General features: G+C 39.2%; 1 protein-coding gene across 2 annotated transcripts in view; it reads left to right on the top strand.

Annotated features, from left to right (window-relative positions):
• The window catches only part of LOC116437448 (transcription factor RFX3-like), a 140,252-nt gene that overhangs the window by 63,983 nt on the left and 48,804 nt on the right, over positions 1–27,465 (top strand). For both annotated transcript variants that reach the window (XM_032095095.1, XM_032095094.1), the window contains exons 4-6: positions 12,959–13,033; positions 19,776–19,957; positions 20,738–20,857. In XM_032095095.1, the coding sequence (XP_031950986.1) occupies positions 12,959–13,033; positions 19,776–19,957; positions 20,738–20,857 (377 nt within the window). The remainder of the gene's footprint in view (positions 1–12,958; positions 13,034–19,775; positions 19,958–20,737; positions 20,858–27,465) is intronic.

A 27,465-nucleotide genomic window follows, 5' to 3' on the forward strand; every position in this document is an offset into this window, starting at 1 on the left:
CTTTAGGTTTGACCAGGAGGTCCTTACTAGGCCATTCTGGTTTCCTGCCTTTTTTGGTTTGCCTGATCTCTTGCATGTGGGAATCAAGAGCTCTTGTGCTCTAAGAATAATGTCCTTGAAGAGCTGCTGGCTCTGTTCAGCTCCTTTATCCCTGAGGGCAGTTTCCCAGGGAGTCCCATCAACTAATTTCTTGAATAACTGAAATTTTGCTCTCTTAAAATTCAAAGTCCTGACTCTACTCTTCACCTGGCCCATATTCCTCAAGATTGTGAATTCCACCAGGGCATGATCACTGCAGCATGGGCTGCCACCAGTCTTGAGAACTCTAATTAGTTCTTGACATCTCTAATTAATTTAAGGGTCTTGATATATAGGGTTCAACTCATACAAGCACTAATCAATTGAAACCTAAACAGTTCAGCTTAAACTGTGATGCCAAACACATGCTGTTTTAAATTTACTAGAAAGTAGAAATAAACCAGGTAAACTAGACCAACACACCAGTTCAATTTTTCTTGTTTTGTACCTGGTACATTTCACTTTTAATCCTAATTCTACCTGCACCATCATAATATTTTTTCATACTTGTATAGAGAATTTAAGAGATCACAATAATATGTAGCCAGACCTGCTTCTTAATGTAATACTCATCAAATGTATTCAAATATTTTGAATTAATTTTGAATAATTTTCACATGAAGACAAATGAACCAGGCATAGGGCTTTTTATAACCTCTGACACTTTTGCCATATCAAGATTTAGTTCTGTTTCACTGTTTACAATAAACAACTTCATTTTGTTTTATTCACTGTTACTAATCAAATAATTACATTTTTGTAACTAGCAAATTAGAAGTAACATTGATAAGATTTTAGCTGTTCCTGATAATTCTACTAATACATTGTAGCAATTTGAAATTATATTACATGTATCCTACTTGAATGATGAGCCTGGGTAGGTTACTGATGGTTAATGTCAGGATGGGCAGCTACAGCAAAGACTAATTAGAAAATTAACTGCCCTATAAATGATAGAATTTAAATCACCCTGCACTTTTTACTATATGTAAATGTTTTAAGGATTGTTCTGATAAAATTTGCATTGTAATACCAATGTTTCCTAATGTCAAAACTTCCAAAATGTGTATATAGTTATTAAATTAAAAAATGTATTATGCTTGTCAGCCTGGAAGGAACTCCCATCTATTAGTTCTGTTTTTTCTAACAAGCATTAGGGTTGACTGTTATTCATCAGTCATCACTATCCATAGGAACTATTGACTCAGAAATGTATCCTATTTCAGTCATGCTTGTGTGCATCAAAATGTACATGGAAATAAAAACAAAGCCAATATGAATTAATTAATTAGTTCATACTTCTGAATTAATTAATGAATACTCCTGGTACTAAGTACAGTGTGCCAAGCACTCTCCTGATGGAAAAGAAAGCATGGCACCTTTCTAAAATTAACCATTTGATAATGGAGTGGGAGAAAAAGAATAACAGCCACAAATAAGGAGGACCAATAGTAATGTCAAATCCTGATAATATAGTTTTGGAGGAAGTATAGTTCTTTTAAGAGAAAAAAAATATAAAAATGTGTAAGCTTCCATAGCCTTATTTTAAGCTGGAGTAGTTTTGATTTGGAAAGTAGTTTGAAATAAGATTTTATTTATTCAAACAGCCAACCTCTTTCCAGGTAAAGGAATTTTTTTCCTTTTTCCTCACCCCTCTGGTAATTGGCAGCACAGTTTTTATAGCTGGATTCATCCTAAAATGAACAAACTGTTTCAGATTAAAAAATCAGAGATACATGGATCTTTATGTTATATTGGAAAATTAAATTACCTAGTCTGACCTTTTAATCATACAGGCCTGACATTTTTATTCAAATCTTCTTCTGAACACAATGACTTCTTTTGTGAAAAAGGCATTCAGTCTAGGTTTCCAAACACAAGAAAGTGAATAATCTGTTTAATCAGTCATTCAAATGTTCAAGTACTATCACTGTTAAAAATGTTGGTCAATTATGAATTAACTAGTGGGGTGGAAGTTTAGAGGATTTGGGGGTCATGTACTCTCATTAACCTCTGTCCCCCAAGACTCTGCCTCCTGATTTGTTCTGCTCCATATCTGTGAAGCATCATGGCTTGTTTCTATCCCTTCCCAGGAAAAGAGATAACTTTCAGTGTTGCACAGTAGACAGAATTATATATATGTCCTCCTCTGCCCTGGGAGCCCCATACAGCCCCCACTGAATTTCCAGAAAATCCCCATGAGACTAAGGTCAGATACACTTGCACCATTTACATTCTGGCCTCATATGCTTATATTGCTCATTTCTCTCTAGCTTTCAGCCATTATCTTTTGTTGTGTTAAAAATTTTAAATTGCATTTAAAAATTAAATTTAAAAAGCCCTGTAGCACTTAGTATTTTGTTTCTAGTTTTGCCTCTTAATGTATTTATTCAGTAGATCACATACCTATATCAGCATGTTATATTTAGTGTATTCTTTGCAAACAAATTGTTTCTGAAATAACTCTTTGTGGTGGGTTGGCCTAGCCACCAGGTGCCCACCAAGCCACTCTCAATCCCACTCCTCAACAGTCTGTTTTGCCTCTGACGATAATTGGTGAGTGATCTCCCTGTCTTTATTTCAACCCATAAGCTTTTTGTCATTTTTTTTTTTCTCCCCCTGTACAGCTGAGGAGGAGGAGTGTTAGAGCAGCTTGGTGGGCACCTGGAGGCCGGCCAAGGTCAACCCACCACACTTTCAAAGGCAAATCAGATTTGACTTGGTGAAATTATTTTAATTTATTGCAAATTAAACAGAGCAGGATAATGAGAAATAAGAACAAATCTAAAAACACCTTCCACCCACCCCTCCCTTCTTCCCAGGCTCAACTTTGCTCCCAACTTTTCTACTTCCTCCCTCAGAGCAGCACAGGAAGACAGGGAATGGGGGTTGCTGTCAGTTCATAACACTTTGTTTCTGCCTTTTCTTCCTCTTCATGTTCTTGTCCTGCTCTAGCATGGGGTCCCACCCGCAGGAGACAGTCCTCCATGAACTTCTCCAATGTGGGCATTCCCACTGGCTGCAGTTCTTCACAAGCTGCTCCAGTGTGGTTTTTTTTCTCCATGGGGTGCAGTCCTTAAGGAATGGACTGTTCTAGCATGGGTCCCCCACAGAGTCACAGGTCCTGCCAACAAACCTGCTCCAGCATGGGCTCCTCTCCACAGGCCACCATTCCTGCCAGGAGCTTCCTTTAGGGCACATCCACCTTGTCCATCGTGGAGTCCTCCATGGGCTGCAGGTGGATATCTGCTCCACTGTTAACCTTCATGGGCTGCAGGGAAATCTCTGTTCAGATGCCCTGGAGCACTTGCTCCCCTCTTTCTTTACCGATCTTAGTGGCCGCATAATTTTATTTCTCACATATTCTCACTTCTAGCTGCCAGCGTGAAGTTTTTTTTACCCCTTCTTAAATATGTTGGGACAGAGACTAGCAACATCACTGGCCCAGATTTGGCCAATGGTGGGTCTGTCTTGGAGCTGGCTGGAGCTGTCTGACATGAGAACAGCTTCTAGCGTCTTCTCTCAGAAGCCATCCCTGCACTGCCAGGTCTACCAAAACCTTGCCACATAAACCCAATACACTCATATGGAAAAGTATTCTCATTATTAAAAATTGGTCAAAGGAACACAATGATGTTTTGTATCCGAGGTATTAAAAATTTGATATTGGAGATGCCTCTGAATCCCTGAAGTGAATTTCTGTCTGTTCTTTTTCCTTTTTTTCCTGTAAAAATGTATAAAGTAGGTCAAACATGACTAGCCACTGCTATCATTATAGTTCAAATCTTAGTGGCATGGTGTTAGCACTTTTCTAGAGTAGTGGATTTCTGTGTGTTTGTTGTGGTTTAACCCCAGCCAGCAACCAAGCCCCACGCAGCCACTTGCTCGCTCCCCCACTAACGCAGTTCTTAGTGCCTGAAGTACGAGCTCTGGCGTGCCCCAGGTCAGAGACAGTCCAGCTGCGTTACTTCTGCCTGTCGCAGAAGCGACTTCGGCGTCAGGAAAAGAGCTGCTTGCTGGGCTAGCTAGCTGGCTTCTTTGCAGAGGGAACACGGCAGGAGCCAATGGTATTGGCTCACGTTAGCTCAGAGACAAAGGAAGAGAGAGGCTGTTCAGGTCTGACTCCTAACAGGTTTATTGTTAGAAGTTTCGTAACCCGAACAAGCTCGGAAGGCTGGAATACGATGGGATGGGAATGATGGAATAGTCCCCTGAGGCTTGTCCTCAGTTTTATAGGGAATTTAAAAACCCCGGTGAAAGGGGAAAACAACCAATGAGCTACAAGCCAGGGGGAGGATACAATGTAACAAGAACCACTGGGATAAACCGAGAGGCGGGAGTTATAACAGAACCAATGAACACCCGAGTAACCGAGAATTTTCCCGAACAGGGGGAGGTGGCTTGGACCCGGGCACCGCCCAAGGGGGTGCAGCTTAGGTTTCTGAGCCGCCCCTCAACCCACCCTCTGAGTCTACCTCTTCCGGAAACTCAATCCAGGGGATGGGCTGGGATTGATTGGCATCACGCTGCCCCAGCCCCGCAGTGGGCTGGGTCACACCAACACCCCACCAGCAGGATCAGGGAGAGAATCGGAAGGGTAAAAGCTGGAGAACTCATGGGTTGAGATAAAGACGGTTTAATAGGGAAATTAAAAGCCACGCACACAAGCAAATCAAAACAAGCAATTAATTCACTGCTTCCCATGAGCAGGCAGGTGTTCAGCCATCTCCAGAAGAGCAGGGCCCTATCATGCATAACAGTGACTTGGGAAGACAAAGGCCATCACTCCAAATGTTCCCCTCCTGCCCTTTCTCCTTCTTCCCCCCACTTTATATACTGAGCATGATGTCATGTGGTCTGGAATATCCCTTTGGTCACTTGGGGTCACCTGTCCTGGCTGTGTCTCCTCCCAACTTCCCATGCACTCCCAGCCTTCTCGATAGTTTGGCAGTATGAAAAGCAGGAAAGGCCTTGATTGCTGTGTAAGCCCTGCTCAGCAATAGCAAAAACATCTCTCTATTATCAACACTGTGTTCAGCAGAAATCCAAAACACAGCCTCATATCAGCCACTGGGAAGAAAATTACCATACCTCAGGCAAAACCAGCACAGTGTCTAATTAAATAGACAGTTTGTTCTTAAAGTGCCAATTGATCTCTTGCAAATTGTCTTGTCATATTTTTTTCTGAATTTTTAAAAATAATTATCTGAACTTTCTGTTTTGTTTCTCAATCCTGATTTCCTGATGGGACTAACTCTTGTGGAAGCATACAGCTCTTGCTATATGCTTTTTAGCTCAGTGGAGTGTGCCTGTTTTAGAAATCCTATTTAAGCTTGCCAAGGTTTTGGGGGGATTTTTGAGTCTGTACCATAACTGGCAGATCAACTACAGGGCAGCTTAGGGGTTTAGAATCTCAAGTGTATGAGAAAGGTGAGGTATACAGACTACTCTTTGATTTCTAAAAAGGGATTGCATTGAAGAAAAAGAGTGGAATTGATAATTTGACCAGCCATTTGAAACATCCAATAGGGAAATAAAAATGGACACTGAATTGTCTTTTGAGAACTTAGGGAGAAGGGAGTCATCTGGTATAAACACCAAACATTTTGAATTTTTACCAAGTCATGGATGTTATGTATGCTTCTGCTCCATATGTTGGCCCTGTATGTTGTTTTCTGATCAAAAGAAATATTTATATTCATCAGTCAATATGCATACCCTGTGCACATGCACAGTACTGAAGATAACTGTGCTGTGTTTATTGTAATGAAATTTAATGGATGGTGATAGCATCTGAAATACCCTCACATCAACATCAGAAAACAAACAAAATAATTAACGTCCCCATTCATTTCTCCCAGCTTTCCTATCTGATTGGGGACAGAAAAGAAGTCCTCAGACTAACTAAACATTTCATCTGGGAAAGGTGTGAATTTTGGAGGCCATTATTTTCTTGAACTTCTCCATCTTCCCCTTAATTATTATAAATATATTAGTTACAGTATTATGTTTTGGAAGGTAAACAGAAATAAGTGATACAGTAGCAGAGACCACAACTATGTCTAACTCTGTCTGTGGATTACCATAAATTTCAGTATTTTCATTATTTGACTGCTGTTCTTACTGAAGTGGACAACACTGTTCCAGTAATTCATTATTTTCTCTCTTGTTCTCCTTTGAATATGAACTACCTCCTGCTATTTGTGCATCTAGTCCAATATAAACACTTCTAAAGCTTTTCTGAGTTCTTTAAAAGTTGGCATATATAAAATATCAGATATATTTCATGATCTTTTTGTGTATATGTACAAAACTTTTTTTCACAAAAACTTAAAACAATTGCTTTTTTTTCTTCTGTCTTTCAATTACTTTTTCATTCTCTTGAGCAAAATCCAATATAACTAGTAAAAGCTTTACTACAGTTGCTTAGTCTGTGAGAACTTTCAAGAGAATCTTTCACATTTTTCTGGGTGTTGGACCTGTGAGTTCTCTTCGTATGGTCACTGATGCTTCATTTTCAAGTCTTTGCATCTAGGCAATTTTGTCTGCCCAATTCAAGGCTCTGGTACGAGTACCTCTTCAGAGGACAGTAGCATTTGTATGAATGCACTATTTTGAAATATAGGTGGAAGGGATGCTGGAGTTCTCATCCATTTATCATATAACACTTTAATATAGTGATGTGCATAGACCTTGTTTTAGGATTGTCAATCAGAAAGTAAGAATTGTTACCAGGAAAAGCTATAACAGCAAATACAGTTATTACTAGTATCCAAGACTTAATTAGCTGTGCTGAATTTAATTTTTTTAATACACATTTGATGAATTAATAATTTTTTCACAACTTATTTTGTATTTCACTTGGCTTAAAGCCTACAACGGCAACATTTTTGAAACAGATAAAGTTAAAATTTGCTAAATATATAGCAGATAAAAATTAAAGGGAGCAGATGAAGTTAAAAATAGGTGCCTGTGTAGAGGCATGGACTTCTTTTGGACATGAGGCAGCAGATATCTTAAACTTTAGGATATTATCAAAAGTAGTCTGTTTTACTGTCAGTGAAGAGGGGTTTAGAAAGGCAAACAAATATAGATAATGAATTAGAGGATGTCCATGTTAATTTCAGTAACTTAGAGCTTAAATTTCTTTTTCCTTATGTCCTGACTTCCTCAGAACAACTTAAGTATTTTGTGTCAAATACTTGAATCATGATGAAAGCAAGTTTTCCTTGCCATTGACTTTTAGGAAGGAAGTTTTTCAATGTGAATTGGGTATTTTAAAGTGTTTTTCTATGTATATACTATAGAGACATCTGAGATGTTAATGTATATATTCATCTGATAAAATGTTAATGGACAAAAAGACTTTAAAAATAACTGTTAATAAGATTACATAAAGGCTGAACATTGTAGGATTTAGTTGACATATAATAATCACAGTTTTGAATTTATTATCCACAGAAATGTTCTACCCTTCTTAACCATTAATGACTACAGCAAATAATAAATTAGCATTTTAGAAGGCAAACTGAGTGAACTGACTTAGAAGTCTAAAATCACAATTCCCATTATTATAATGCCGTAATTTCCCCATCCATGTTTATATTAATATGTACACTCATAATTATATGTATCAGTAATTAGTAATGCAGATATGTTTAACATGCTTTGGTTGGGGCTGCTGCGGAAATGATAACTTCTTTCAGTTATCAGTCAAAACATTTTATTAAATGTCTTTCAATATAGAATTGGTTTTTCAGTAAGAAGAAATGTATGACCGATCACACATTCAAACAGATGGGTGTGTGATTTTTTTGTCAATTAGCATTCCAGTTGTAAATAGGCCTGCAACTTCTGATTGATTGTCCTTAGAAATGTAAGGAATGTAATTAATTAATCTCTATCTGTGCATAATATAATTTCAACTATATGTGCATAATATAATTTCAACTTATTTTTGTAATTTTTCCCAAAATGTTAAGGCTACAATTAAAAAAATTAACAAACACTATTTGAGATAACCACTATTTAATTTGGGATATATGATTAAAAACACTATGAATGAAGGTGAATTTAAGTTCATGCTCATCTTTTTCCAGAACCAAAACCTAAGTTCCTGGTCCTAACTTTGAACTTAAAAGATTGAAGGAACAAATTCTGCATGTGAATAACTTGCCATTAAAGTTTCTGTTACTTCCCCAACATGCAGGGGCCGGTTTCACATAGAACATTTTGAAAGCTTGAGGACTCAAGCCTATCAGAAGCTTGGGATTTTTAAAAATAAAATAAATTGTAATGAGAGAGAACCCAGAAGTAGCTGAAAGTTTTCAAAATGAGCCAGACAAATGATTCATTGTCTAGAAAATCTGCCTTCAAGTTAAGTTATTAACTACATGCTAGAGAAGGTTAAGAGCTGCTTTGTCTATGGTTAGGTCCCTGCATGGGAAAAAGTTACCTGATGGTAAAGAGATATTTCAGTAGCAGGTTGTCCTGGTTTAAAAGACAGATGTCTGCCAAGGAAGGCAGGAACACCCCTGGAATGGAAAGATGACCCTCTCCCTCCTATTATTATGATTGAAATTACAGGGCATCCAGGCAAAGATATGGGAAAAGGAATAACAGTTCTTTACTAAACTATATTTATATAACAAGACAAAACAAACAACAACAGCAACAGCAACAACAACAAAAGAAAACCCAATGACAGCCTTTTCCTGCCTGTTAAGCGACTTCCGCTTTGGTGTAGTTACGACCACAACCAGCAGGGGGCGCTGTTGGCTCATGTAAAGGCAGTGAGGCTGCAGTAACTCCCCCGTGGCTTCAGAGGGCGCTGTTGGCTCAGGTGGCTTCAGAGGGCAGGCCGATGTGAGCCCTGAGCCTCCCCAGGGGGTAATGGTGGGCTCGGAGAGAGAGAGAAGGTGGAGGGGGGGTAAAGAGTTTGGTTTTTCCCAGGTTCTCACATGCACGATATGGTATCCTGGCGATGGCAGCAGCCGAGGTTCCAGTCAAACCAGCAGCTCTGGAGAGAGGGAGGAGTTGTGTGAGGGGGTCCGGTTTACCCCTGAAGCACCCACGCAGACGGTATGGGTCTTCCTGGCAATGGCGAATGCTGAAAAGTCCCTGTCAACCGGCAGCTCCTGCAAGCCTCACCCATGGGGGGCAAGGAGAATTCCCCAGCAGCAAGGGTCCAGCACCAAAAACTGCCCGCACAGCCCTGCTCTTAGCCCAGCCAGCTGGTTCCCTCCTCAGCAAGCCAATGCCCAATCCCTGCCCTCCCTCCCTGGAAGCTTTCAGTGGAATGCAAGGGTCGTTGGCCAGTTCTTTTGTATCTTAATTGCCCATCATTCATTCTCCCCGGGCGTCAACCGCCCTTTCCTCTCAGTGTCCCCCTTTTCAGGTAACAAATGGGAGAAAATTCACTGAAAAAACCGAACCCACAACACAGGTAAAGCTCAAAAGGCAACATGTTGCTGCCTGTTCCGAGCTTCCCCTCCCCCCTCCCAAAGACATGTGCTCCGAGCTCCTTTGTTCCAAGCGCGGGCAAAGCCAAATGTAACTCAGACTCTTCAGCAGTGTCTGATTGGCTGGTCACCCCGGGTCCGCCCCCAGTCCTCCCCTTTCCCCTTCTCCTAATAAAGATGGTCGAGGGGAGGCAAATGCTCTCTCAGCTCAGCTACTTTCCTGTGAACATCTCTTGTTGTCTGTCTCATTTGAAAGCTTCTAACTGCAGGGAATTGAGCGGGCAGGGAGCTATATTTCTCCCTCTTTGCTTCTGCTGATGGTATTTGCTCTGCAGCTGATTCAGGTACCGATTTTAGAGCTACTAAAGTGCTAGATTGCCCGTGCTACCTCTCAAGGCTGCTCGAGGCTTTCTAAGGCATTGAAATACAAGCGCTAGCCGGTATAAAGCTGAAAAGATACCTTCCGCATTTGGCGCCTAACGTGCTATCTCTGAACTCCGGTTCTGAGAGACTTTCAGGGTGTCCCGGCAGCTGTGTGTCTGCTGGAGTTAGCTCTGCACGTCCTGCTGTGCCAGCTCTGTGTGGCGAGGTGTTACTTTTTGTGTACCACAGCAACGCATCAAAATTTAGACAAGGAATACTGCATAAAATGTTTAATAATGAAAAGAATTATTATTGGAACAAGTTACACTAGAATATGATGAATACTTATAATTTCAAATATAGATCAAAAGTCTTTCTGGAAGACCTGCTCTAGTTCACTAATACTTCATGAGATTAATGAAATAATTAAGGGCGAATTTTAGAGGCAAACATTTCTTGACCTACATTATTCAAAAAAATAAGACAAGCTGATCATAGTAATCATTAAGATCTCTGGCTTTAAAATCTATGGATCTGTGGCCATGAGTATGCCGACAACATCAAGCTGAGTGGTGCAGTTGACACACCTGAAGGATGGGATGACATCCAGAGGGACCCAGACAAGCTCGAATTCTGGGCCCATGAGAACCACATAAGACTTAACAAGGACAAGTGCAAGGTGCTGCACCTGGGTAGGGGAAAACCCAGGTGATAATATAGACTGGGGGATGAACTGATCGAGAGCAGCCCTGCTGAGAAGGACTTGCAAGTGCTGGTGGATGAGGCTGGACATGAGGTGGGAACGTGTGCTTGCAGCCCAGAAAGCCAATGATATCCTGGGCTTCAATAGAAGCAGCATGGTCAGCAGGGTAAGGGAGGTGATTCTGCCCCTTTACTCCACTCTGGTGAGACCCCCCCTGGAGGCCACCAAGACGATCAGAGGGCTGAAGCACCTCTCCTCTGAAGAAAGGATGAGAGAGTTGGGAGTTGTTCAGCCTGGAGAAGAGGCGGCTTTGGGGAGACGTTATTGTGGCCTTTCAGTACCTGAAGGGAACCAACAAGAAAGCTTGAGAGGGACTTTTTACAAGAGCATGTAGTGCCAGGACAAGGGGGAATGGCTTCAAACTGAAAGAGAGTAGGTTTAGATTAGATATTAAGAAGAATTCTTTACTGTGAGAGTGGTGAGGCCTTGGCACAGGTCTCCCAGAGAAGTTGTGGATACCCCATCCCTGGAAGCATTTAAGGCCAGGTTGAATGGAAGTCTCAGCAGCCTGGTCTAGTGGAATGTGTCCCTGCCCATGGTGGAGGGGTTGGAACTGGATGATTCTTAAGGTCCCTTCCAACCCAAACCATTCTATAATTCTATGATTATATATATATATATATTCATAATTTATGGTTTTAAAAAATTGGTTCTTTGAACAGGTCACAAAAACTTGTCTCAGTGAAGTGAGAGGGTAGTGTAATAGCTTGAATGAGCCAGCAAGAGGCAGGACTTCAGCCCTGTAGTACTGCTGTAGAGAAGGTATTGTCAAAGAGTGGAGTGAGATTCATAATTATGATTTAAATTATGCATCATGTTATAATATGTTAAAATGGGAGAGTCTACGGTTGTACTATATAGTGAGTTGATCTTATTATGATGAAATCTTAACCTTTTAATTTTTAATATAGAGTATCCTTTTAAATTTGACCTTTTCTGTCTGATTGAATAGTTTGACCTAATAGTATTTTCTACTGAAGCAAGAAAAAAATCTGTGTTCAAACATTATTTTTGCAATATTTCTTGCATACTCATCAGATCTTAGTATGCTTTTATCAAAAGGCTTATATTTCTAATAGTAAGCAGTTGTAAGAAAGACTTTCTTTTTCATTGAGAATTCCTACAGTAAGAATACTATTTGATTAGTTTATAAAAAGGGGAAAGCACATTTTATTTATGCACTAAGTGAAATATAATCTGAAATATTTTTCAGTTTTGTGCTGTATATTGAGTGAAGTCATTTTAGTAATGCAATTTGCCAGTATTAACTCTTTGGATAATAGTATAATAATTAAAGAAGGGTAGGGAAGATTTATTTAAAAACTGTCAACAGTGGATATAAGTGGTTTTAAATGTACAGATGCTTTTCCATTGCTTTTCTGTTTTTTCCATTTAATGTGGCTCATTATGTGCCTTTTTTTACTGTACATCCCATTGTCTCAATGACTTTCAATGTTTTTGCTATTCTAGCTCTGCATCTAAACTACAGTTAGATTGTAACTTTATTTTTATTGTTGTCATTATTGAATTAATAAGATGTATTAATATGGAAGGGAAGAATAGGAATGGATATGGTTGTCTACTCATTTGTATTAGGAGTAATACTACTGTATAATTAGTGGCTTATAATATTTTTTCATTTAAAAGTATTATTTTGAACTCATCTGATTTTTTATTTCCTTTTAATGATGAATCTTGCTGTCTGTGTAAGCCTCCAATTTTTGTTTACTTTGAGAGCTCTGGATATTCAAAGAATTCTCTAACAGGCTGTAGGGGGTGATATCCTGTACATTGAAGCTAATGACAGAAAACCTACTGAATGATTGAGATTTTACTCCATGGTTGCAGACAGCAGAAATTTTATTTCTTATTCACACTCAAAGTGTGCACAGTTCTTTCTCAAATACTTAGAGGAAGAAACATTGAGGCCTTTCTTAGGATTTTATTCTGGGATTTTTTTTTCTTTTATTCAAAACACTGATTGTTCAGTAATTTTTACTGTTTGCAATGTAGATTACTAGTAAATCCACTTCTCTTATTTCATGAATAGGGAGGAAGGTAAATTGGACTTTGAAAGTGGGATCCTGCAGTATATACGCAAGCAAAATGCCTCCCTGACTTCACTAGGAGGTTTGCCTTCATGAGGACTTCAGGATGAGGCCTTTAAGTAGAAAATATCCCTTAGCTGTGACCAAACTAGATATTTCTGTTGAACTTAAAGCAATCTATTAAAATTTTTCTGATTAGTCTTTTATACTGTCTTGAGTCATTTTCTAATGACATCTATTATCAGATTGAAATGGCGATTGAGACACTTCAAAAGTCTGATGGTCTTTCTACTCACAGAAGCTCTCTTCTCAACAGCCATGTAAGTTGTCTCTTCTTTCATGAAAGCTAATCTCTATCTTGTTCTGCATGCTTAGCCTGCCTCTAAATGTTTGTTTTAATTTATTGCTATTTTTTGCTTGTAATCTTTCCATTTTAGTTGCTTGTAATCTACATCTTATGTCACTAAATTTTGTCAGGCTAAGTGTCATGATACACTGTAGAGTGCATTTCTTTTCTAGGTTCTGTATTGTGTTAAGGAAGCTTAACATATTTGTCTATTTTGCAGGTCCCAATGTAAATGTAAAAATAACCAAATAACCCTTAGGTAGTCTGTGTTTGACATTTAAAAATAATTCTCTATAATTTGTGTACCTCAAATAATACTTTAAGAGCAGGTAAAGGGGGAAAGAAGCAGTGCACACATTTTGAATAAAAAATATACTTTAGATTTCTTTTCAGATATTTCTATTATTCTGAATAAGTTTATTATAACAATTCTGCAGATCCGTCTCATGAGATTTAAAAATGAAAACAATCTGTTAGTGTCTAATATATTTTCTTCTTCTGCCTTTTGCTTTGTTCTGTCTTTGCAAATCCTGTAGTTAGGAATTTTCCGTAATAAAAGGCTGAAGAGTTTTGCATAAAAAGATGGTTCCAAATATAACTTTTAGGTAAAGGAGTAAGGCTCAAAATTTAATCTTCAGTTTGTTTTTAAATAGTGCTAGTCTTTCTTGAAATGTTGTGCAAACAAAATGTTTTTTCTTCAGCTGGTATAAATAGTTTTGTATTTTTAATTGCTGCTAAATTTATATACATACTGCATCCCTTTTGCTTCTAAGCCTTACTAACAAGCATAAAATTACATATTTTTTCAGATTCTTGTATTTCTTTACCACAGAAAAGTAAATATTGATTGTGATATGAATGTATGAGTATATTGGGTAGAGTCTATACACTTATTTTGATTTGTTGACATCTCCCCCCCCCTCCCCCCCAAGAGTGTGGTAATATGGAGGTGAAAAGCAAAATTTTTTTGTATAAATTTATCATCATGGTAGAAAAAGACAGCAGGAGCCAGTACAATTTCTTGGAAGAGAATTTAGTTTTCTTAGAAAATGTTAAAATTAGATGAAGGAAATTGAATTCTGTTTGAAATGTGAAGAAAGAGATTTAGATAATTTTGGATGTTTTAAAAGTAAATGTTTCCAACCTAGAAACATGTTAAAATTATTTTAGCATCATAATTAAATGAGTGATAAATTTTTTTGCAAAATGCCAAACATATGTATTAAAACTTAGATATACAAAGAATTGCTAAATCTGCCTTGAATCTGACCAGGAAATCCAGAATCTTCATAATGAAAACAATAAGAATTAAAGGACAAGCTTTTCTACATCAGAAAACCGTATTCCCCTATTTCCTCTGTAATGCACTAGTTAAAAGATCATGGAACAGATCCTCCTGGAAGAGGAGGAAACATATGGAACACGGGGAGGTTATTAGAGACAGTCAATGTGGCTTCAGCAAGGACAAATCATGCCTAACTAATCTAGTGGCCTTGTACAATGGAGCAACTGATTTGGTGGACAAAGGGAGAGGTATGGATGTCACCTATCTAGACATCTGTAAGGCCTTCGATACAGCCCCCCACACCATTCCTGCTGCTAAATTTGAGATATATGGGTTTGATGGGTGGACTCTTAGATGGATAAGAAACTGGCTGGATGGCTGCATCCAAAGCATTACAGCAAACAGCTCAGTGTCCAAACGAGGATCAGTAATGAATTGTGTCCCTCAAGAGCCTGTACTAGGACCATTGCCATTTAATATCTTCATCAATGGCTTAGATAGTGGGATAGAGTGGGTCTAAGTAGGGCCACAAAAATGATTAGAGGGCTGGAACACTTCTCCTATGAAGAAAGACAGAGAGACTTGAGGTTTTTCAGCCTGGAGAAGGCTCCATGGAGACCTTATTGCAGCCTTTCAGTACTTAAAGGGGGCTTATGAGAAAGATGTAGAGAGACTTTTTACCAGGGCCTGTAGTGACAGCAAAAGGAGCAATGGTTTTAAACTGGAAGAGGATAGATGTAAATTGAACATAAGGAAAGAAGTTCTTTACAATGAGGGTGATGAGACATTGGAACAATCAGGTTGCACAGAGAAGTTGTGGCTGCCCCATCCCTGGAAGTGTTCAAAGTCAGGTTGGATGGGGTTCTTTGCAACCTGATCCAGTTGAAAATGTCCCTAATCATTGAAGGGGAATTAGACTAGATGACCTTTAAAAGTCCCTTCCAACCCAAACTATTCTATTATTTTATGAAAATATCTTTCTAATAATGAGATTTGTATCTGTCTGTTATGGTAGTCTTATCCTGATGTTTCTTAACTGTTTTGAGGTATTTTAAAAACTACTGAAAGACAAATAGAGGGATCTATTGTGGATTCTGTGGGGAAAAAAGACCTGCAGGCATCTTGCTGTAATAAATGTTCTTTCCTAGCCTCAGTCATTTTGGAAGAAATTAATCAAACCCAGATCAAACTTACTGGATATTTTCCCTTTTTTAGAAACTTTTATTGAATTATGACTCAAGGACAGTAAATATGGTTTTAGTCCTATCTTCTTCCTTAAGCTCGCATTTTGCTGCCTTAATTAATACCTGTTTATTTTAATGATTTTTTTTAATTTTCCTTTATTTCCTTTCCTGATTTCTTTCTGTATGTGATTAAATAATTTATAATCTAATGATTTTTAAATATTGGCATTTCATTGAAGTTGTAGTCAATTTACCCATTCTGCATAAACCATTTAATACCATTCCAATGTTGTTAATATTATAAATCAACAAGTCAAAAATCAAAGTGTAGACATTTCAATTTTAGAATTAGATTTTTTCAAATACAAAAATGTGTTTAAGGTTGTTTGCAATAATGTTATCATGTCTGCAGATTATTTACTTTTTACATGGCATTCAGCTATTGGCATTCTTCTTTGAAGGCTGTAACTTGCCAAATAATCATGTCAGCATTTTTTTATTGAAATATCTTCACCCTGGAGCAAATATCCTTACTTGGTACTTATCTTGGGTTTTGCCTTCCCATTGTTGGCTAATGCCAAGCTGTGGTTGAAAGAATATCTGTCAAATACAGATAATTAGTAAAATGCACTGAAATTAACCCTAATAAATTATAATTAATCTGGAAAAAAAGTCTAATACTATATTTAGAAGTTAAATTGGAAATAATTCAGAGGTTTTGTTAATAATTTTTTTCTTTGTGAGGTAAAACAAATTGCTCATATTCCATAAACTAATTAGTATAGCTTAAGTTGTAAGTTTGAAGGATATAATTAAGATATAATGAAATGGTTTTGATAATACACTCATGTAAAGGTAAAAAGTTATAATATTTTTTCCTAGGCTTTGTTTCAGAATTGTAAATGCTCAAGTTAATAAAAAATTGTGAATGTTAAGACTGCATTTATACCTAAAAAGTTGATATAAGGATGATGAACTGCACTTTTTAATGTTTATTTAAAGTGCAACATTATCTACATCCATCTTGCACACAGCTAGATTATGCTTCTCTTACATCTTTACACAGAGCTCTTGTTTAGAAACCTAAGCATGATAGTTCTAGTGATGTTTTCTGTAAGAAAGTAAACATGCAGATGGTCTTTGAAAGGTCTCGAGTAAATGTTTTCCTAATTTTTTTTTCATTTTTCATGTATTGTGTTCAGTAAATTGCTTACAACTGACTTAAACAGAACTGTATGTCCAATATATTCATTATAATCTAATTTTTACTAATAGTTCTGCAATAAAGAAGGGTCAGAGTGGAAACATATTTCAAGAGTAATGGACACTAAAATATTGATATTCTTGTTCTGTAAATGACAAGTTATATGGAACATTACTAGAACACATTTTGTTCAGTGATCTATTAGTAAGTAGCCCTGCAGAGTAGCATATTCAATGTCACATAATTATATATTTTACTGTACTTTAAACACATATCTCGGTCATATTAATTGCTTTGGTGGACTAAAGTGAAATGGCTTAAACAACTGTGTGAGGGTCCAGCATAATGGAATAAAACTTTGTTCCAAATGCCAAAACCAAATCCATGGTTTGGGGATTTATTGGATGCTCAAACTAAGTCCAGACTTTCTGTAAGATTTGTGAACCTGGAAAATTTGGATGTTCATTCTAATTAATTTTGGTATAATTACTTGCTTAAGTAATTAGTAAATACAAGATGAAAACAAAATTTGGAAATTATTCAAGTGGAAATTAAAGGGAAATTCCAAGGTTATGAAACCATGGGGGGAGGAAGGTGCAAGCTAAATAAAATGATAGTATCCCCAAAAATCTGAAACCACATAAGTTAAATATAGAATCATAGGATCATTTAGGTTGGAAAAGATCTTTAAGATCAAGTCCAACTGATAACACTGCCAAGTCTACCACTAAACCATGTCCCTAAGTGCCACAGCTACATGTCTTTTAAACACCTCCAGGGCTGGTGACTCAACCACTTCACTGGGCAGCCTGTTCCAATGCTTGACAACCCTTTCATTGAAGAAAATTTTCCTATATTTCCATTTACTCTTGTCCTATTTCTTGTTACTTAAGAGACTGACATCTACATCACTACAAGCTCCTTTTAGGTAGTTGTAGAGAGTGTGATATGGTCCCCTCTAAGCCTCCTTTTCTCCAGGCTAAACAACCCCAGTTTCCTCAGCTGCTCCTCATAGGACTTGTGCTCCAGACCTTTCACCAGCTTCATTGCTCTTCTTTGGACATGCTCTAGCACCTCAGTGTCTTTCTTGTAATGAGTGGCCCAAAACTGAACACAGGATTTGAGGTTCGGCCTCACAGCTGCCAAGTACAGGGGGGCAATCACTTCCCTAGCCCTGCTGGCCACATTATTGCTGATACAAGCCAGGATGCCATCAGCCTTTTTGGCCACCTGGGCACATGCTGGCTTATGTTCAGTCAGCTGTCAACCAGCACACGCAGATCCTTTTCTGACCAGCAGTTTTCCAGCCACTCTTACCCAAGCCTGTAGTGCTGCATGGGGTTGTCGTGACCCAAGTGCAGGACCATGCACTTCGCCTTGTTGAACCTCATACAAGCTCTGTAGAGCCTTCCTACCCTCCAGCAGATCAACACGCCCACCCAACTTGATGTCATCTGCAAACTTACTGAGGGTACACTCAATCCCCTTGTCCAGATCATTGATAAAGATATTAATCAGAACTGGCCCCAATACTGAGCCCTGGGGAACACCACTTGTGGCCAGCCACCAAATGGATGTAATTCCATTCACCACCACTCTTTTGGCCCAGCCATCCATCCAGTTTTTTACCCAACAAACAGTATGCCTGTCCAAGCCATGAGCAGCCAGCTTCTTCAGGGGAATGCACTGGGAGACACTGTCAAAGCCCTTACTAAGGTTCAGGTAAACAACATCCACAGCCTTTCCCTCATCCACTAAGTGCGTCACCTTGTCATAGAAGGACACCAAGTTAGTCAAGCAGGACCTGCCTTTCCTAAACCAATGCTGACTGGGCCTGATCCCCTGGGTGTCCTGTACATACCATGTAATGGCACTCAAGATGATCTGCTCCATAACGTTCCCTGGCACTGAAGTCAGACTGACAGGCCTGTAGTTCCCTGGATCCTCCTTCTGGCCCTCCTTATAGGTTTGCTAACTTCTAGTCAAGTGCAACCTCCCCCATTAGTCAGGAGTGCTGATAAATAAAAACTATAAAAATATTTCCATTTTATTTTTTTGTTCTCTTATACTGGTAATTGTCATTAAAATGACCATTTTACTTGAGTTTTGTGTGAATGACCCTGAGATTTGCTCAGTTGGTTAGAGCATGGTGCCAATAACACCAAGGTTGTGGGTTCAATCCCTGTATGGGTCATTTACTTAAGAGTTGATCCTCATGGGTCCCTTCCAACTCAGAATATTCTGTGGATCTATGTTAGTTACTATTTGTCCTATATAAAGGTACAGCGATGTATTAGAAACTGTTTGCCTAAATGTTTCCAAAATTATTCACCAAAATTCTGAAATAAATTACAAAGGAAAAAAAAAAAGTTAATTCTCTTCCTCTTAGAAGTCAAAAGCAAAGAGTCTACAACAGAAAGGGATTGGGCCCATGATGCTTTATAGCTATACAAGTTATTTTTCATGTCCTCTAGATTGCTTTTTACCTTATATTTGATAGTTTCTTCTTTGTATTTGGAAGACAATAAACCCTATTAAGTTGAATGTAGTACTGGGTTTTTTTCATTTGTATTTTTTTAATTCCATGTGAAGAGAAATAGTATATCATTCCAGATTTTAAAATTTATTAACTTAGTTCTATTAGTTTTTTTTCATGCAATTAATATAAATTACATTGGTTATTTTCTTTCCTTGGAGTTCCAGCAATTTTTCTCCAAAGCACAAATAATTTCATAAAATGTTAATGAATGGTACTGAATCTGAAATATTTTTAGAAGTGGAGCTATCTGGGCTCACAGGTGCCATAAGTCTTGTTATTTCCTTGTAAACCTAAAAAAAATTCCGAAACTAAGGCATCATGGCATATCTAACATTGAAAGAAATTTAAAGAGATTATATTTGCTTGAAGAACAAAGTCACTGTATTAAACAGGCCTTAAGAGTGGTCTAAAAAATATCAGAGTTCTGTGTTGTACAATTAAGTGGGGGTTTTCAGTAGAGTAATACTGAATTTACATATGTTCACTCTTTCATATTTGACATAGCTCCAATGGCTTTTAGACAACTATGAAACTGCAGAAGGAGTGAGTCTCCCCAGAAGTACCCTTTACAACCATTACTTACGTCATTGTCAGGAGCACAAGTTAGATCCAGTCAATGCTGCCTCCTTTGGAAAACTCATACGGTCAATCTTCATGGGATTACGGACCAGAAGACTGGGAACCAGGTTTGCGTTAATAAAATCTTAAAGTTTAATTAAAGTTTAATTTAAAGTTAGAAAAATACCAATAATAATCGTGAACATGAAGCTCATATATTAAAAACAAGCAAGGAATTAAGCAAATAAAAATATTTAAAACTTTTCTGTTAAGGGAGTTGCCAAATCCAGCAGACTTCAGGACTCAGGGGACTCCTGGTCTGCTATAGCCAGATTCTGTGTACTCTTATGACCCAGATATCTTCCATCTCAGTCCAATGGATGCAGCTACTGCTGTTTCCATTTGCAGGTCCAGATAATAGTGAGACTGAACATGTATTCTAAAGATGCAGACAAATGCACACATGACACTAACACAGCTAACCACAGAAGCTAACACAGGGCAATGCCTTTACCAGCACCCATATAGACACTCTCATAAACATGAACACAGATAGCCCAATTCTGTTCTTTCATTCCAGTTGACCAGGACTGATTAGTGGAACATTCACAAACCCTCACTCACAAGCATATCCCATTTATGGAATTGTTTTATTCACCATGACTGCATAAGTAATTTAGTTGGTTTTTTATTTACCTTATTCTATTTAAATGAAGCCCAACAGTAAAGTGCTGGAAAATATAGTTTAAGTGAACTGATTTTCAGAAGCTGGTGGAGCTATATCAGTTTTATACCAGAGTGAGAGGAAAGACAAGCCTAACTTTTATGTACTGTTTTCCAGTCAACGCAAATGTTAACGTGTGATGTATATACAAAAGAAACAATGTTATTTTTGTTCTTTCATGAAGGGGGAACTCTAAATACCATTATTATGGGATTCGTGTCAAACCAGATTCTCCCCTTAATCGTCTACAAGAGGACATGCAATATATGGCTATGAGACAGCAACCCATGCAGCAGAAACAGAGGTATAGTGTTATATGAAACTACTTTTTCATATTTTTAGTTCTTAGAACCTTACCTGTCTGCATTTATGTGGCAAAGTTGAATCTCTAATGGAAATTTTTTAACTTCCCTTGGGAAAAAGAGAAGTTTGTCAGTTCAGCAGTTGATGTTGCTGGAGTCTGATATCAGTAGACAGACATACCTAAAAACTCATAAATTTGAAAAATTTATTAAAAAAGTAAAATATTATTCAGTTCTTCAGAACAGACACTTCTTGGTGGTCTTGGGTTATTTTCTCACAAGATGGAAAAAAAAGTAATAGGAGCTTTGAATTTCAAATTCTGCTGTTCATTTTCATCTCTTTATTCAGCACACATAAAAAATGATAGAAGAACTTGTGATTAGGTTCAGCTTTGTGTTGATCTCCTCCTCCTGACAAGAACTGATTCATCAAACCCCCGAACTTGAGCAGAGAAGACTTGGGCCTCTTCTGGGCTCTGCTTGGAATAATCCCATGGGAGACAGTCCTACAGGGCAAAGGGGTCCAGAAGAGCTGGTTTATTTTTCAAGGATCACCTTCTCAAAGTTAAAGAATGGTCCATCCCAACATGCAGGAAGTCAAGCAAAGGTGGAAGGAGGCCTGCATGGATGAACAAGGAGCTCCTGACAAAGCTCAAACGTATAAAGAAAGTATACAAGAGGTGGAAGCAAGGTCAGGGAACCTAGGAGGAATATAGAGTCTGTCTATAGACTCTCTATATGTATAGACTGTCTGAGTGTGCAGGGATGGTGTTAGGAAAGCCTATGAAGGACAAGAAGATTACTGAGAGTTGTCAGCATGTATTTACAAAGGGGAAATCATGCTTGACCAACCCAATAGTTTTCTACAATGAGGTGAATGGCTCCATGGATGAAGAAAGAGCAGTGGATTATGTCTATATTGACTTTAGCAAGGCTTTCAAAACTGTCTTCCTGTCAGGGAGCAGCAAGGGCTGGCTTCTCCCTAAGGAATGGGGAACTGGGAGTTGAGTACCATGGTATACACAGCAGGGACCTCACCAGCCTGGGCCTAGTCCTGCAGTATCCAAGTGAAGTGAGCAGGGCAGATCTGGAGATGGTAGTCAAATTTAACCGAGAGTCCAGATCATCAGACAAATTTGTGGTGATGACACAGGTCCAAGGTCCAGCCAGGAAGTCAGTCCACAAATCAGACTCAGGTCTGGTGAGGACAACCAGGGTCAGACACAGTCCATTGATCATTGGGTAGGTCCCTAGGGGCAAGACAGGTCCAAGGTCAAGACAGAATGCAAATCTATAATTTGGGGTCCAGGTCAATGGAATCCATACCAGTCACAGGCGTGGGTGTGGCTGAGCTAGAGATCAGTACTACTGCAACACAGGGATCTTATCAATGTGTATAAATACCTGATGGGAGGGAGTAAAGACAAAGCCAGACTCTTCTCAGCAGTGCCCAGTAACAGGACAATGAGCAATGGGCACAAACTGAAAAACAGAAAATGTCATTTAGTTGAAAGACACCTCTGGCAATTGTCTAGTCCACACACACACACCCGCAGCACAAAGCTGTGTCAGCTAGAGCAGGTTGCCCACGCCCATGTACAGTTGGGTTTTGAATTTGTCTAAAGGTGGAGACTCCACAAACTTACTGGGCAAACTGTTTCAGTGTTCAACCACCCCTAGAGTAAAAAAACCCCAGAATTTTCTTATGTTTAAGTGGAATTTCCTGCAGTACAATTTGTGCCCATTGCCTTTTGTCCTTTCACTGGATACTAATGAAAATAGTGTGGATCTGCTTTATTTATTCCATCCCAACAGTATCTATATAAAGTAGTTTTGAAGATCTTTGTTCATCCCCTAAATCAATTCAGGTGTGCAAAGATTTCAGTAAAATAAATTTCCAAATCCCCAGCATTCTAAATAGATGACATGCAGAGTAGGGAGCTAGAATGACTCTGTGATATTTACAAGGTGAAAAACTTAGTACTGTTTGTTTTCTGTGCAAAATCAGATATACTAATATACTTTTCAGACAAGAGGTGTTTATCCAATAGAAAAATAAGAAATTTTCATTGAAAAAATTGGGAATCCATGAACCAACTGTTACCTACACAACGTTTTGTGCAAAAACTGCCAACTTTGAAGGTTTTGATGTAAATTTTTTGATGGAAAAAATAGACATTTTAAAAGCAAGACCAGATGTCTTCCTAATATTTTTATCACAATGGACTATGGTTAACATAATAGTAATTTTAAACAAAAGTTTAAATATATATATATATATATATAAACTAGCATTTCTTATTCTAACATGTTTAATACAATTTTGCTGTTCTCTAGCATGCAGAAATCTTTCCTTCTACTTTTTATTTCTGTTTATATCCTTATTTTGCAGGGTTTAGGATACAGTTTGGTCAGATTTTCTTCTGAAATATGTATGGAGGGAAAGCTTGACCCATATAGTTGCTTGTTTATTTTAATGGATATAAAGATTCTCATGTATGTACTAGACCTCAGAAGTTAATGCTTGGGGGGTGGGGGAAAGGATAAAAGAGCTATATGTAAGAAAAACAAAAAAAAAGTATGCATTAAGCTGCATTACATTTTTTAAACACTACATTTCTGAACTAAGACTTCTGCCACAGTTATGAAGCATGCTTAGTATATATCTGAGAAGTTTAGTATATAACTGTATATTTGTATAAATTTTATCTTACAGTATTCATAAATCTATCATGTTTTAACACAAGATAAAGGGCTTAATACTATAGCTTGAGTCATTAAGAGCAATCTTGTTATTCCCAGTTTTATTAATATTTCTAATTTTATTTAAAAACTAAAAAAAGTTTTAACTTACAATAATTCTCTTTTAAGAAGACATTCAGAGCAAAGAGAATCTAAGAATCATGAATGTTTCCTTCTCCTTTCTGATAACTCAAGCTGGGAAATGTTATTTTTCTCCTTTAGAATCAGCTGACAACTGTGTTTGCTTTTTCTGTTCAGATGTATCAATTCTACCCCCTCTCCATCAATCACATCTAATTGGATAGACACTTCTAGTTTTTGACTTCTTGACAAAGTGTAGGCTGAATTTATGCTACAGATCACTTTTCCTCATTCTTAATTTGAAAGGTCATGCAACTTTCCTACTTGTGTGACATTGTATTCCCAGAATCACAGGATATGATGAGTTGACTGGGACCGATAAGGATCACTGAGTCCAACTCCTGGCCCTGCACAGGACCATCCCCAAGAGTCACACCATGTGCCTGAGAGTACTGTCCAAATACTTCTTGAACTCTGTTAGGCTTAGTGCTATGACCACTTCCTTGGGGAGCCTGTTACAGTGCCCAACCACCCTCTGGGTGAAGAACCTTTTTCTCATATCCAACCTAAACCTCCCCTGACACAGCTTCAGACCATTCCCTTGGGTACTGCCATTGGCCACCACAGAGATCAGTGCCTGCCCCTCCTCTTCCCCTCACAAGGAAGTTGTAGACTGTGATGAGGTCCCTCCTCAGTCTCCTCTTATCCAGGCTGAACAGACCAAGTGACCTCAGCCGCTCCTCATTCAGCTTCCCCTCAAGGCCCTTCACCATCTTTGCTGCCCTCCTCTGAATGCTCTCTAATAGCTTAATATCTTTTTTATATTGCGGTGCCCAAAACTGCACACAGTATTTAAGGTAAGGCTGCACCAGTGCAGAGCAGAGTGGGACAATCACCTCCTTTGACTGGCTGGCACTGCTGTGCCTAATGTACCCCAGGACACGGTTGGCCCTTCTGGCTGCCAGGGCACACAGCTGACTCATGTTCAACTTTCCATCAACCAGGACCCCCAGGTCCCTTTCTGCGGCCCTGCTTTCCAGCATCTCATTCCCCAGTCTGTCCGTACATCCAGGGTTGCCCTATCCCAGGTGCAGAATCCGGCACTTTCCCTTGTTGAACTTCATATGGTTGGTGATTGCCCAGTCCTCTAATTTGTCGAGGTCTCCCTGCAGGACCTCTCTGCCTTTGAGAGAGTCGAGACCTCCTCTAGTTTTGTATCATCTGCGAACTTGTTTAGTATCCCTTCCGGTCCTGCATCCAAGTAATTTATACAGATGTTGAAGAGCACACGAACAAGGATGGAATCCTGCAGAACTCCAGACACAGGTCACCAGTCTGATGTCACCCCATTCACTATAAGCCTTTGTACCTGACCCATGAGCCAGTTGCTCACCCATTGCATGATGTGTTTATCCAGCTGTGGGCTGGACATTTTGTCCAGAAGGTTCTTGTGGGAGATGATGCCTTTTCCTGGTGTTAAAATCAAGAGTCATACACGGTTAGAAGGGGAAAAGGGATTTTACCTTGGTATTTATTTTAAGGATCCTTAGGTGTACACGTCCAGGTCATATGCATCGAGATGCACCCCGCCGAGTCTATCTCTGTCTCCCCCAACATTGGGTATAACATTATAGGTTTTACTAATTAGCATATCTATCCAAGATTCCCCAATGAGAGGCTCAAGTGAGCCCCCCTCCCCAAGGAACCTTCCCCTGGGTGGTTCTATCTTGGTTTACAGAATATGTTCTGGAGAGGACCTTGGGGTCTGGGGCACACTGATCCCTAGCTACAAAGCTTCTAAAATGTTTACTCTCTTAGCTTGACAAGTCCAAGAATGTAGGCAAAAAGCACTGGGAATACAGTTGTAAAAAGGTATAACAGGGGTATAAAAGAAAAGGCAAAAATCTTCATGGCGTCAGAGACAGCATCAAAAGTTGGGCTGAACTCCAAAAAGATTACATCAAGTGGCTTCCCTTGATCAGCTAGCTGGGTTACCTCATCATAAAAGGAAATCAGGTTTTACAAGCAGGACTTTCCTCTCATGAAGCCATGCTGGCTGTGAGCAATGACTGCATTGTCTTTCAGCTGTTTTTCAATACCTCCCAGAATAATCTTCTCCATAACTTTACCAGGCACCAAAGTGAGACTAACAGGCCTGTAGTTTCTGAGGACCTCCTTCTTGCCCTTCTTGAAAATTGGGACAATATTTGCCAACTTCCAGTCAGCTGGGACCTCTCTAGATTCCCAAACTGCTCAAAAATCCTTGAGAGGTTTTGCAATGACATCAGCCAGCTCTTTGAGGATTCTTGTATGAATCCCATCAGACCCTATAGATTTGTAGGGATCCAGCTGAAGCAGCAGATCCCACACAAGTTCGGGGTCGACTGGGAGTTGATCATGCTCACAGTCGTGGTCCTCCAGCTCAGGGCACTGAGACCCCCTTGGTCCATCATCCATGTCAAAGACAGAGGCAAAGAATGCACTAAACACCTCTGCCTTGTCCATGTCCCTGTTTATGAGGTGACCATCCTCATCCTATAATGGCCAATGGTTTTTTTACACTGCCTGTTGCCATTAATATATTTGAGAAAACTCTTTTTATAGCCCCCCACAGTTCTGGCAGCTTCAACTTCAGTTGAGCTTTGACCATACAGATTTTCTCCTTACAGTGGCAAGCAGCATCTCTGTATTCTTCCCATGTCCCCTGACCTTGCTTCTACTGGCCATATGCTTTCCTTTTTGGCCTTATTTCCAAGAGAAGATCCCTGTTCAGTCAAGCTGGTCTTCTGCCTTGCCTTCTTGACTTCCAACATTTGGGAATTGCCTGCTCCTGTGCCCTTAACAGGTGGTGTTTAAAAAGTGACCAGCACTGATGGACCCCAGCACCTGCAAAAGCATTTTCCCAGGGGACCTTATTCACTAATTCCCTGAGCAACCTGAAGTCTGCTCTCCTTATGTCCAGAGTTGAGGTTTTGATGGACCTTTTCTTCTGTCAACAGAGATTTTAAACTTGATCTCTTTGTGGTCACTTTGTCTAAGATGACCACCAATCTCCACTTCGCTCATGAGTTCCACTCTGTTGACAAGCAGTAGGTCAAGGAGGGCATCTTTCCAAGTTGCCTCCCTTAGGACTTGTTCCATAAAGTTGTCATCCTGGTATCTTAGGAATCTTCTGGTCATGTTTGTACCAGCTGTGTGATGCTCCCAGTTAATTTCTGGCAAATTGAAGACTCCCATAAGGACAAGGACAATTGACTTGGAAGCATCCCTTAGTTCCTCAAAGAATAATTCATTGGCATCATCATCCTGGCTAGGAGGTCTATAGTAGACTCTCATGATGACATCTGCATTGTTTGTCCTTTGATTCTTAAGGTTTTGGTAGTGGGTAAGGTGTTGCCCTGTGCTGGACACAGCTGGTTCCAGCTGGCTTGCTAATGGACCCAATGCAGGCCAAAGCTGAGCGAATCAACAAAGTTGATGGTGCCTCTGTGAAAACATACTTAAGACCGGGCAAAACCCACCAGACATGCAGAGGAGTAGGGGGGGAAAAGAGTGAAAACCAGCAGTATGAACAGAGGTCAGAGAAGAAGGTGGGGGAGAAGGTGCTCCATGGTGCCAGAATCAGTATTCATGTAGCAGCTTACGTAACAGACCATGCTGGAGCAGTTGGATATTTTGTGAAGGAACTGCAGCCCATGGAGAATCCATGCTAGAGAAGAGAAGTGTGAGAAGGAAGGAGTGGCAGAGAGATTTTCTTATGTACTGACCATAACACCCATACACCCAT

This window comes from Corvus moneduloides, chromosome W, assembly GCF_009650955.1.
Source record: "Corvus moneduloides isolate bCorMon1 chromosome W, bCorMon1.pri, whole genome shotgun sequence".
Lineage (NCBI taxonomy): Eukaryota > Metazoa > Chordata > Aves > Passeriformes > Corvidae > Corvus > Corvus moneduloides.